The sequence below is a fragment of the Lynx rufus genome, unplaced genomic scaffold (assembly GCF_022079265.1).
Source record: "Lynx rufus isolate CCGP_SWC_20201006 ecotype Redwood Valley unplaced genomic scaffold, mLynRuf1.p SCAF_13, whole genome shotgun sequence".
NCBI classification, from domain to species: domain Eukaryota; kingdom Metazoa; phylum Chordata; class Mammalia; order Carnivora; family Felidae; genus Lynx; species Lynx rufus.
The window spans coordinates 30,298,287-30,310,880 of record NW_025814827.1 but is presented as its reverse complement, the minus strand read 5'-3'; the positions used below and the strand labels follow the sequence as shown (position 1 = coordinate 30,310,880).

Sequence of the window (12,594 nt, the reverse complement as noted above, 5' to 3'; positions counted from 1 at the left end):
ATTTGTTAAGCAATAAATGAGTGGGCAAACGAGGCTCTATCCTTGAAGAAGGGAGGCAGGCGGGGGGAAGGGTCCGTGTGTGAAGGAAGTCGCTGTTTCATGCACAAGAAAAAGGTATCAAGATGATTCAAATTAGAGATTGTCCCCAAGTGGTATCTTTAAGGGATTTAACTGAAAGAAAATGGGCACGGTACACAGCACAGTAACGATTAATCAACCTATGCTGAATTTATCAGCGCCCGAGCTGGGACCCACTCCAGGTTCCCTGCGGCCAGCAAAGGAGCTGAATACCTTCTCTGTTCCCACCCCCAATCCCTCCCCGCCCCTCACAAGGGAAGGGAGGGTGGGGCTGCAAAGCGAGAAAAAGGTTCTAAGAGGGCACCTAGATCACCTGTCAGGTGTTTATCACTCCTCTCCCCGCTACCCCCACACCCGGAGGGGAGCACTGGGGCCAGCCGAACTAAGGCTCCGGACTCCTCCCACACTGCCCGGCCTTCCCGCAGCACTTACTGCCGAAAGGGACCATTGAGGCAGCAGGCACCCCCACTCCGGCCGCTCGGCGCCAAGGAAAGCACTTGCAGGCTGCCTGCAGCTGTTAGGCTCCCCAGAACCTCCTGCTCTCTGTGCAACTGTGCCCGGGATCCCAGCCGCCGTGTTGCCTCCGCTGGGACTGGCACCAACAACATAGGTAGAACCCGCTCCATGGCTTTAGAGCTGCAACTGCCCCAGCTGGCAGCCCTGCCGGCTGCTTCTTCTGCAGCCATTTTGGTCCGGCCATTTCTTCCGGTCACCTGAGCCGATCTGCGTCCTGGGCATGCGCAGTGTAGCCGCCTCGCTCGCTGTCTCGTGACTCCGGCCTAGACAGCTGAACTGTCTCGGCTGATTGCATTTCTCACCTATGGAGGCCGGCACCAACCTGTCCCACAAAACTGCATCTGCCTTTTCCTCAAGACTGTTTGCTTAACTACCCTGAAAGAATTAAGGACCACATTTAGCGGCTTAAGGCAGGCTGCAGCAACTTTACTCGCTCTGGGGCATTACCCTCTGTATTTTTACTCTAAATGCTTTCCATCTGTTGGAACCCGGTTTCTGCCTCTCTCTCTCTCCTTTGCTTTTACTATCCTACTGTTATTTTCGCTTACAGGACCTGGGTGGTATCACGTCTTTGGTAATGTGGACTGCTCTCTTGTTAGGGAGTTGACCTGAATGTTGAAGTCAAATAATATCCATTGTAAAGGGCAAAGAAATAGGGTAGTAAAGGTGGGTGGTGGTAGAGTTTCTGAATCATTACTAGTCTTTTATCAAGGAAGTATGATGAAAGATCTTCAGAGCTGGAGCGGAACAGAGAGGGTGAAGAAAGAAGAGGTGTGTAATAGGAATTTGGGAAGGTCTAATAAACATCACTATTTTAACACATTCACACACAGCTAACCAAAGGCCAACTCCTCCGTTTGTGCTTTGATTCACATCCTTCTCACATCCTTCTTGTTCTAAGACTTTGAGTCTGTAAAATTTTCTCTTCTGCATTGCTTTCTCCCCCTTTATTGGGGTTTTTAACATTATACCAAGTCCACATGATATTCTCAAAAGAAATCCTCCCTTAATGTACACAGACCACTACCTGCTGTCGTTTTTATATCCCCTTAAGAAAATTCTTAGTTGACTCTTCTTAACCATCCTCCCCAAGCCCTATTTTCCTTGTTTTTTTCCCCCACTTCAGTATGGGGCACCCACCATTCACTTTACTTGAAGTCATCCAAGTAACCACGGTTATCAAGCCTATCAACCCCACTGTTACCAAGCCTATCAGCAGTGTCTGCCAACTCTTACTTCCAAGACCTACTCCAAATTTCTTCTCTGCTTTCTCTGCCCCTGCTCTTCAAGTTTTGCTTGAACTGATGGAAGAAACCTCTGAACATTTTTCTCTGCTTTCCCCCTTCTTCCTCTAACAATAAGCAGGCCAGAGTGACCTAAAAATGAAGTCACATCACTTTCCAGTTTAAAATTTGGACTTCCCATTAGTTAAAATTCCAATATTTAAGTCATGGCTTATAAATCTATACCTTGCCGAACCTCTCTCCAACCTCATCACCCTCCCACCTTCTCTGTGTACTTTAGCCATACTTTTCCTTCTTTTTCTGAAACACATTAAATTCATTCTCACTTGGCAGCTTTGTGCTCAGTAGTTCCTCTGTGTGGAATACTTTCCCTTCTACTTAATTGTAACCACTGTTGACAGTCCTTCCTGGACCATTACACTGCAGTCACTCCTGACACACCAAGGTATTGATCACAACTTGATGTTTTGCATCAGCCCCTGACTAACCAGAATGTAACCTTCAGAAGAGCAGGGAGTTTTCACTGCTGTTACTCTACCACCTAACGCCTGGTTCAAAAAAGGGATTCCAGTGATTAATTTAACTTGACAAACAAGGTCATGTATTCATCAACAAACATTTCATACCCCAAGGGAGATATTTATATCCAATCCTATTAGCTTAAAGAGGGCTACTTTCTCTTTATACAAAATGGCAGTAGTGGGGGCACCTGTTTGGCTCAGTCAGGTAAGTGTCATGACTCTTGATTTCAGTTCAGGTCATGACCTCACACTTTGAGTTCATGACCTCACACTGGAGCCTGCTTGGGATTCTTTCTCTCCCTCTCTCTTTCTCTGCCCCTTCCCTGTTTTCTCTCAAAGTAAATAAATACACCAGGAAAAAAAAAATGGAAACAGTAAAGAAATTTCCAGGTCATACTTTTGTTAGACATAACAAGACCTTGTCCCTTTTATTAAGGACTTTCTTAGGGCATTCACAAGTTGCATCTCCTAACTTATAACAAGTTTGAACACATTATTCTTTTAGCTCTTTAATTATACCTTATCATGTCATGCCATTTTAGGCATATCACACAGGTTTTTAATGCAAGCATAAGAAAATGTTTTGGTTGGGGTCCTTCAATATATCAAGGCATAAGAAATGTCCTTGGGCTCTCTGGATCTCTGAAGACATAGCTCATATAGCTAGTGTCTGATGATTAAACTTTTCCTACACGTACATGTTCCAGCACAACTGGATCAATAGATCCAAGCAAGCCTACAAAGAGAACAGATGTTAACTGTCAACAGTTATATTTTCTAAAATATTTGTGTGATTTGATTAGTATCTGACTCCTTCCAGCAGATGGTAAATTCTGAGGACACAAGTGACCTTTCATGTTGTTCATGCTTTTATCTTAGTTGTCCCTCAAATATTTCTTCAATTAACCATTCAGCTTCTATTCATCCTTGCCCTTAAGTAGTTTAGGGTAAGTGAGGAAAGCCATCTGGGAATAAATTAAAAAGTCTGACTGAAGAAATAGGCCTCACAGCCCTAATATGGACCAACTGGTTACTCAGTAAATGCTGGTATCTGGAACAACTTCTAAAAACAAGGTATCCTTCATATTCTTAGCTTAAAACAAGAACTAAGTGACAGAACCTAGACTGGGCTTGAACAAGGGGCTAGGACCTTGTTTCTGCCATCACTTACTCCATCCTCTCCCCTAGCTGCTGTACCAATTGTTTGTCCACATGGTGACAAAACAGAGGAAGAAGGTTGCTGGGGAAGGCTAAGGGTTCTGCCAGAGAGGCTGTCGGCATATGGGCGATCTCCCAGGCAATCAGAACCACCATGTCTGTCCTGGAGGGCAGAAAAGACAGAAAACCTCAGAGTCTTTGTATTTATGTAGTAAACAGAACTCAAGGCCAAGGTTCCTAGTTATTTTTCCACCGCCATCAGCCTTTGTGGTTGTAGCAATTAAGGGAATATTTGCAGAGTTTCTATGTGCCAAACAATGCTTAGTGCTTTACATATGCTCCTTCTTATATTAAGAACTCTGAAGTTCCTTGCTTCAGATTCTCAGTCGCTCTGCCCCTCCCCTGCTCATGCTCATACGTGAGCAATATAAATATTAAAAAAAAAAGAAAAAACAAAAAAAAGGAGCACCTGGGTGGCTCCGTTGGTTAAGTGTCCACTTCAGCTCAGGTCATGATCTCACTGGTTATGAGTTTGAGCCCCATGTGGGCTGACAGCTCAGATCCCAGAGGCTGCTTCAGATTCTTTGTCTCCCTCTCTCTGCCCCACCCCCACTCATATTCTGCTTCTCTCAAGTATATAAACATTGAAAAAAGGTGGGGGGGGGGTTGTGCCTGGGTGACTCGGTTAAGCGTCTGACTTCAGCTCAGGTCATGATCTCATGGTTTGTGGGTTTGAGCCCTGCGTCAGGCTCTGTGTTGACAGCCTGGAGCCTGCTTCAGATTCTGTGTACCCCCCACCCCCCCGCCCACCCACCCTCTCCCTGCCCCTCACATGCTCATGCTCTGTCTCTGTCTTTATACAACTTCCCTTCTCTATACAACTTCCTTCCCAATACTAGAATATACCACTCAGGAAATATCTCATCTGACTCAGCCTATACATCCCAGGGGTACTGACATAGTATTTACAAGGCCATAAGATCTTACCAAGCTGAATTATCACTATTGGACTCCTTAAGAGAAGACTCCAGGGATACCAGCTGCTCCCCATGACTCAGCAGGGCATAGAGCAAAGAAATTCCAAACTGCAAGTGATAGAATATCCAAGGTAAGAGGAGTTCACCATAGGCAAGCAGTGCTTTCCTGGCTCTGCCACGTTCCCAATTAAAAGGGAAGGTTCACGTGTAAAAATAGAGTACAACACTTGTAAAATGGTCAGGTTTTACAATGGCTGGCCAAAGAACTCTCAGACCTTTAGAAGGAAATCACTGCTTTCAAGTTTCCAGAAGATCCTTGTGGAGAGTTGATTAAATGCACACTTGTGGGTTCTACTCTCAGGAGTCAGAGTCTATACATCTAGACCCAGGAATCTGATGCAGGTAGTTTGTGGACCCCACTGAATGAAGTATTACTTTAGGCAAAGATCTTCAGAGAGGGGTTCACAAGATATACCATTGGGGTAATTAGAAGGTATCAGAACTTTCACATCTAGAGTCTTCACTTAAGTTTTTCTATCTTTCTATTTACATAATAAAGGTATGTACTTAGTATAGTTTTACATGTGTAGGACTTATAGACAAGCACATGGGGGACATGATTGAGAGCTTTTTACTAAAAGAGATAATCAAGTTTGGTGACGGGGCACCTGGGTGTCTCAGTCGGTTAAGCATCCGACTTCAGCTCAGGTCATGATCTCACAGTTCGTGGGTTCGAGCCCTGCGTCGGGCCCTGTGCTGAAAGCTCAGAGCCTGGAGCCTGCTTCGGATTCTGTGTCTCCCTCTCTCTCTGCCCCTCCCCCTGCTTATGCTCTGTCTCACTCTCAAAAATGAATAAATGTAAAAAAAAAATTAAAGACAAAAACAAAAAAAGTTTGGTGACCTCTGCTCTAGAGGTCCACCTCAGCACCATCAGGAAGCTTGTTAGAAAAACAAATACATGGGCCACACTCCAAGTCTACTAAATGAGACTCTCTAGGGGTGAGACCAAGGAACCGGTGTTCTGCGAGTTTTCCAGGTGATCCTAGTGCTTACTAGATATGGAGGAGCACTGCAGCGAAGATGCAAAGTTAGCACTCCCTTGCTTATTCCTGGCCTGTGATAGCACCTGAAAGCCATCTGTGGCAAGAGAAAAGCCTCCACCCTGTGTTACCTGGTTCTGAAGGATCACAGTGACTGGTCGCTCTGAGGAGCCAGGCGGAAACAGCATTAGCCCCTGAAGTCCTTGGAGGAGTTCATGGAAGGTCAAGTAACTGATACATTTGCCCAGAGGTTTGAATAACATTTGTAGGGCCTGCAAGAAGGTAAGTGCCTCTCTCAGATTTCACTACAACTTCACCTCCTCCTACTTTTCCTCTACCCCCTTTTCTTGCTGACCTGCTTTTGGCACTTTCCTGGTCAGGTTACTTCCCCAGCCTATCATTATTCATGTCTCTCCAACCTGAATACTGGTCCTTCAATACCCACTTATTTAGGATGCCTTCCCTAAGAAAGTTGGACATGGGGCTCGCACTTCTCAGGGAGTCCTTATCTTCTCAAACCTCCACAGCACACTCACACCTGTGCCAACACATGCCTGTATTTTGTTTATTGTACCTAAAGTTCATCAGTTGTTCCTATAGTAGTTTGTTCTGGAACTCACCCACCTGAGGGTGTCAGGTTGACCTCCCCCTGCCCAGCACTTTCTCCAGCATCTCTGGGGGTGGGGGACAGAGGATGAAGTGGAAGGATCCCTCACCCATCCACAAAAGTATCCTCTGCTCAGTGCCACAATACCTGATCGGCAACATCCCTTCTGACTAGGAGGGGCAAATGGTGGGTGATAGCTAGAAGAATGCTAACAGCTTGATCCTGGGGCAGGAAAGGGAGCAGCCTTGCCACCAGAGCTTTCCCCTTCCTCACGGAGAGCACCTGCAGGAAGCCATCTGCTGCCTCCCTACATGTGAGAAAGGAGAACATTTTCAGGGCTCTGTATAGAGGGCTCTGGCTACATGCCAGAAACGAGGGGCATGCTCATCTTGCCCTTCCTGGGCTGGAGGTGTGACCCTCCCACACTCACTCCAGTTTATTCTGCTCCTGGGTCTTTAAGGCCTGGAAGAGCTTCTCAACCTGGTTGCTCTGCTGTTCGGAGTAGCAGGGCTGTTGAGGCCCATCCTTCTGGCCCTGTTCTAGCTCTAGTAACTGAATGAACATCTGGCAATTTGAGGGTGGGAAAAGAGGAAGAGGTCAATATGAGCAATATTCCATTCTCAAGGGTCAATTAGTAACTCATCCCTAAGGACTTGATAGCTCACTTTCTCAATCCGGGACAACACCTGAAGCCTCTGACTGCTTGCAGCTCCCATCTCCTAGGAGAGAGTCCCAGGCCATCAGCCACACCTCCATAGCAGCAGCCCAGGCCCCAAGCGAGCTACAAATTGAGCCAGAAAGGCTAACACAAAGTCTGACCACACTTCTTTATCACTCTTAGGTCACAATCTGATCTCAAGCATGACAATGCCCCAGTCCTTTCTCCAAAACAGGGGAGACAAAAAGGGTTCTGGAGAGTTAACACTTCTACCTGCTCTTGAGATCCATGGGGTACAGCATCAATAGCTCGACGAGGGCTAAAACATGTTGATACAGCTACCTGGCCCAGGGAACCCTCGATTCGAACCACTGCACAAAAAGGAGTCAAAAAAACACATTCCCTTCCCCTTTCCACCCTCTGTTCATCCAGATGTCTATCCCAACCCACCATGTCAGCCCTGGTCCCACCTGACTCATAAGCCTCCGCCTTCTGAATGTAAGGTGTTACCAGCTTGAGGGATTCAACCTTGGTCCTTCGCCCAAGTAGTTCTTCCTCTGTCTGCTTCTTCTCTAGTTTCTGATAATATTCCTGAGAGTCCATGGAATAGAAAAATGTGTCCTCATCTCAACTTAGAATTAAGGTTCTTAAATGCAACCTCTTAATACATCCTTTCCTACAGCATTCATTTCAGAAATGATCCTGGCACTTTAGGCCTTTCTGCCGACATCTTGAGTTGGGCATCGTGCCATCTGTATTGGGGTCTCCGTACTAAGGACTTGAGGAGCTAGATACCACCACCAGATCTGATGAAAAGGCAGAGAGCAAGGTGGAAATCCGGGAAGCAAACCTGTCCCAACATCTGCAACCTTCTTTCATTCCTTATTCCCAGTATACACATTGCACACATCTTCCGCCCCCAACCCGTTTAGTTTTGTGATTGTACCTGTGCTTTCCCAAATTACAGTTATCTGATGGCATGAAGAACCATGAGGAGCTTGCAGTACAGAGATGGCACTATTGTCAACTGGCCAGTAGCCAATAGCACTCTAGGCCAGTTTTATGCTTCTGAGGAATGGCCCAGCAGCTCTAGTATCTTCTCAAAGAAATCTGTAAAATCCCAAGCTAAATAAAGCCACTGACTGTGAGTCAAACAAGGATTTAAATAAAGTTCTTTCACTTAGAAGCAGTGCCAAAAAGTCAAGAGTATAAAAATATTTTGCTTTCAGTGATCTGGGCAGAAAGAAGAGTTTTTGAAGCATGGTGGAAAGGAAGAAAAATTAGTCTAAATAGGAAGGGGTTAAGGGTCGGAAACTTGGTAGGGGGCTTATAGAAGTTGACAAGAAAGTGGAACACAGCTTAGACAACATCCAAAATCAGTAGGTAAGACCTGCCTCATAAATAAAAGGGAGATAGGTAACAGAGGGTAAGGAGTGAAAATTTCTGCTGGCATTTATTCAGTTCAACAAATTGAATCCCACTATTTAGGAGATTCATGTATCATATCTAAAAAAGCACAAAGTAGGTGAAGGTTTATAACAAGACATTTCTAAGATCCACAAAAGTGTACAAAGGCAGAAAAGTTCTTATTTCAAGGCTGAGTAGGGGAAATTCTTGGCAAAGGATGAAGACAAAATGTCAACGTTTGGGGAATTGTAAATAATCCCATTTGTCTGAAGTGTAGGAGAATAGAGGATAACGATCTTGGGATGTCAGCTTTAGAAATATGGCCCCTATCCTGTAGGGATGGTCTCTCCCACCTGACTGGACATGGCCTCTAAAAGCTGGAAAAATGACCCAAGAGGGCTGATGGAGTCCAGGTCCATTTGACGCCAAAGTCAGAGGCAGAGAAGAGCACCTGGGGCTCACCTGGTAGTAATAGTCATCCAGGCAGGGGTTCTCACTCTGCAGCTGAACCATCTGTACTTTTATCACCCAGTCTTTCTCTTTTCGGGTCATGAGGTTAACATAAGGGTCTGGCTGCTGAGACCAAGGCTTCTTGGCTGGGGGACTTTAAGCCAGAAGGAACATTCCTTTAGACCTTCCCACCCCCGCACAGTGAATGTCCCAAGGAGAGTTAAGCAGGGAGTGGAGCCATCTGGGCAGGATGGAACAGAGTGCATAGGTGGGCAACACTGGGAGAGTGTTATTTGTGTAGGGGCTTTGGAGAGATGCCCAATCACATAGGAATACTCAGCATGCATACGAACTGCCCTCAACCCCGCTGCCCATCCAGGCTTTACCTTGGTGTTCGACTATGTTGCTGCAGCTGCAAGATCCGTTGGTGCTGAGGGTGGAGCTGGGTCAGATGACTAGGAAGACTTAGAAAGAAACTTGGTCTGGGTGAAAGAAAGCACTCGGCTCCCTGCCCTCCCATTCAATTAGCTTCTGGTAACCTCAGTTGGACATCTAAAGCAACTCCATCTGTTCATGTGCCTCCCCCAAAGTCAGCCACACAAAACACCACAACCCTAGCTCAGCAGGGCTCACTTTCCCCTCCAAGATACATTTTCCTGCAATTTGGCTGCGGGAAATCTTGACAAAAGAGAAAACGACTTGGCCTGGTTGTTGGGAGTTCTGTCCTAACTTGAGTTCTGCCATGCCAGCTAACCTCAAGTAAGTTTTTAGTCCTTCTGGGCCTCTATTTCCTCATCTGTGAGGGGAAAATGACTGGACCCTACCACACACTTCTCTTACTAAGTTTCTGTAGGTGTTTTTCTGTGGCAGTTGGTGGAGTGGCTCCACCCCTCCTCAAACCACTACTTTCTGAACCCTCTGGAGAAGAGTTCAGCCTGTGGGAGACACTGGGATGCCCAGCTCACTGAGCCAGTACCTGAAACTAGGGGGCCATGAGGTTGGTGGGCTGCAGAAGAGAGTTGGGTCTGGTAGGAGAAGTCGAGGTCCAAAGTGTCGTGCTGGAGAGCTGGCACTGGAAAATGTAGTCCGGAAAGGAACAGGAGAGAGGTAGTCCAGCGTCTGAGAGAGCAATTTGGAGGTCTGGGAAAAGGGCATCTTCAGCAACAAATGCTGCTCTTGCTGCCACATGCCTTTCCCACCTTTATATTGTCACCTGCCTTTTCTCCCATAAGAACCTCACCCAACAGAGTTGGCCACCTCCTAGGGAGCAGCTCCTTAGTCCCTGATAGTGTGGAGGCATGCACTTTCCCTGTCTGGTGAGTCATCACCGGTCTCGGTCTCTCCTCTCTGTGATGGTCTTCCCTCAGACTCTTGTACCTTCAGCTACTGGGGCAATGCTTCTTTGCCTCTTTTTGGACTCCTCCTCCCAAGAGCTGCAATTGTCTTCTTATTCTCCCTGTAGGCTTTCCTGCAATTCCTCTACCCCATGCCATGTTCTCATTACACAGTTAACCTAAGGGCAGGTGCTCTTTCCAGCCCTAAGCTCAATGCTGCTCATCTGCTGAAACATTTTTTCACTTGGATGGCCAGTTGTCCCCTGACCACCTCTACCATTTAACAACCTTCCCTAGACTATAGGTATCTCCTGCCTCCCATACCTGCACCTCACTTGGGGTGCTCCATTTCCAGAGCAAGGTCAAGAACAGACTAAGGTACACTCCACATGCTCCTTCTCAACACACCATTACTTTCTCACAGGATGGATAATGAAGTGACTCACCTGCCACAGAAAGTGCAAGGAAGCAGGTGACATCCCCAACACACCAGAGGCCTTGATTCCAGGGGAGTTGAGAAGACCTCTCTAGAATGGGAGGAAGACTGAGGCTTGAAAGAGCCATGTGGTCATCAGCATCCACTGGGTTTGGGGTGCGGGAAGGCCAACCACTTCCAATATGCAAGACAGATGGAAGCCTGGCCCTCCGTTGTAATCAAAATCAACTGGATCAGGACCTCTCTGCTTCCTTTGAGGGGAGGCAAGACTGGTATCTCAGAAGTGAGTTGAGGGAGAATCTGAGTGATTTCATTTCTGTTTGCGAACCCTGGTCTCTCTCCACTGGTTGTGGGAATCCAGGGGAATAAATACCAGGAATGAACTGCTGAGACATGGGGCCTAGGGTCAAAGAAAACTCACCTTCAGCACCAGGAGCTGGACGAGCACCTATGGGCTATGCACAACCCTTCTAGGACCTGGTTTTTAAGGTGAAGACAGCATCAGAAACTAAGTGGGAAATAGGAAGGAGGAAGGAGAGTGTCTCTACTCAGGTTCAAGCCTAAAATAGAAAGTATTAACCCAGAACTTATCTTAGAAAGGTGTGGAGGTCATGTAGTCATGGCCAAATGATTAAAGCGAGGGACTAGAAAGGAGTGAAGAGAAGGATATTTAGCATCAGTCTGTAAGCCGCAGATGGTTCAGGACAACAGTTACCCCACCCCCTCCTGTCCTGGTACCTGGGTGTTGTGGACAGCATTGAGGACAGCTGGATCCCCGAGATCACTCTCTTCCTCATCCTCCTCTTCCTCCTCCTCCGGGTCTGGGGTTAGATCTGGATCCAAATCCATCTCCTCCTCCTCCTCCTCGTCTTCCATTTGGGAGGCAGATACTGGCTCCTCCTCAGGAGCCAAGGAGCCACAGCACTTGCTCAGGCCTCGGTTTAAGTGGGGGCCTGAGGAGGGAGTAGATGGGGACTCAGGCGTGAAGAGTCTTTTCTAGAGAGGCTGATTCTCAGTAGCACCTCTGTTTACAAGTCACCTCCAGCACCCTCTTCAAACAATGTCTCCCCCTCGTTACCTGCCCCTAACCACTCCCCTAGCACAAATGGAACCTGACAGGTGTCAACCACTTTTGCTTTCCATATCTCTCCAATTGCTTAAGTACTACCCCAGGTTTCTCTACTTGCTCTCCCCCACATAACAGCCCTGAGTGCCTCCTTAACCAATCAAGTTCCAGCTACCAGGACCCACTGCAATTTAAGCCTACTATGCACCAGATACCTTACATGTATGTGTCCTTTTAATGCTGAGCAGTCCTGCAAGGCTGTTATTGATAATTTCACAATGGAGCAGAGGAAAATAGGGCCCAGAAAAGTGACCTCAGTCACCAGTGTGATGTAGCTAGCAAGTCAAAGAGTTTGGAAGTCACTGCCAGTAATTCTGGACACCCAGGCCCATATCCATCCACTGAACCAGACCATCAAGTCTCTGTACCCCAAGCCTTTTCATCCAGATATCACAGCCTAATTGTCAATACCTTCAGGACATGTCATCTTGGCAGGCTTGCAGACTTCCGCCATGGCTGTTTCCTCTGGTAAGATAACACCATCCGCCTCTGGAAGGTAAACCTGAGACAGGGAAGAAACCCAGAGACACCCTCCTTCTCAGTAAGGATGTCATGGCATCCATCCTCAAAGAGCCATGTTCTCCCCCTAGCAAGGTTGTCAGAGGAGTATTGGCCCAGCATCTTGAAGCAGGACCCTGGGCTTATCAGACTGTTTTAAAGCCCCATGCTGTGCCCTCACCAGTCCAGCTGCAGGGAGCAAAGGGTCAGAAATGAGGGACAGAGTTTGGAATTGGAGAAGCACTTCCACACAAATACACACTTGGCCTGGAGGCCTCACAGCTGCCTTGTTGTTGACACCCACCACTGGACTGTTGCTGTTCTTTCCACTTAGTTTAGCCATGGCAGCCTGGGCCTGGCTTGTTTGCTGCCCTGGCTTTAAGAGTCCCAGCCCCTCCTTTGCTGCCCCCTTAAAGGGCCAGCATCCCCCCAACCACTGCACCTTGATAGAAGTATGAGAATATAATCTAATAATAGAGAAAACTCTTGAAATGGCAAGAGACATAAATTCCATTTTTAACCACCAAGTTTGTGAGTACAGATT

General features: G+C 47.0%; 2 protein-coding genes across 3 annotated transcripts in view; both read right to left on the bottom strand.

The window, feature by feature from the left end:
• Window positions 1-769, bottom strand: part of SPG11 (SPG11 vesicle trafficking associated, spatacsin) — a 93,496-nt gene extending 92,727 nt beyond the window's left edge. For both annotated transcript variants that reach the window (XM_047075167.1, XM_047075166.1), the window contains exon 1: window positions 511-769. In XM_047075167.1, coding sequence (XP_046931123.1) covers window positions 511-764 — 254 coding nt within the window. In that variant the 5' untranslated portion in view covers window positions 765-769. The remainder of the gene's footprint in view (window positions 1-510) is intronic.
• Window positions 770-3,076: 2,307 nt separating this feature from the next.
• On the bottom strand, window positions 3,077-12,393 carry PATL2 (PAT1 homolog 2). Its single transcript, XM_047074484.1, has 16 exons — window positions 12,313-12,393; window positions 11,964-12,054; window positions 11,165-11,379; window positions 10,437-10,517; window positions 9,633-9,796; window positions 9,043-9,120; window positions 8,669-8,810; window positions 7,270-7,390; window positions 7,073-7,170; window positions 6,807-6,860; window positions 6,572-6,705; window positions 6,289-6,448; window positions 5,666-5,806; window positions 4,505-4,602; window positions 3,531-3,680; window positions 3,077-3,095 (listed from the first exon to the last, which is right to left on the bottom strand). Exons 1-16 carry the CDS (start codon window positions 12,391-12,393, stop codon window positions 3,077-3,079), a joined length of 1,827 nt encoding a protein of 608 aa, XP_046930440.1.
• Between the last annotated feature and the right edge of the window lie 201 nt (window positions 12,394-12,594).

Coding starts and splice junctions, on each gene's coding strand:
- PATL2 (XM_047074484.1), bottom strand. CDS start 12,393: ATGGCTAAACTAAGTGGAAAGAACAGCAACAGTCCAGTGGTGGGTGTC. Junction 9,121..9,632: donor TCATGGCCCCCTAGTTTCAG/GTACTGGCTCAG, acceptor TTTCTTTCTAAG/TCTTCCTAGTCATCTGACCC. Junction 5,807..6,288: donor GAAGGGATGTTGCCGATCAG/GTATTGTGGCAC, acceptor ACCTTCTTGCAG/GCCCTACAAATGTTATTCAA.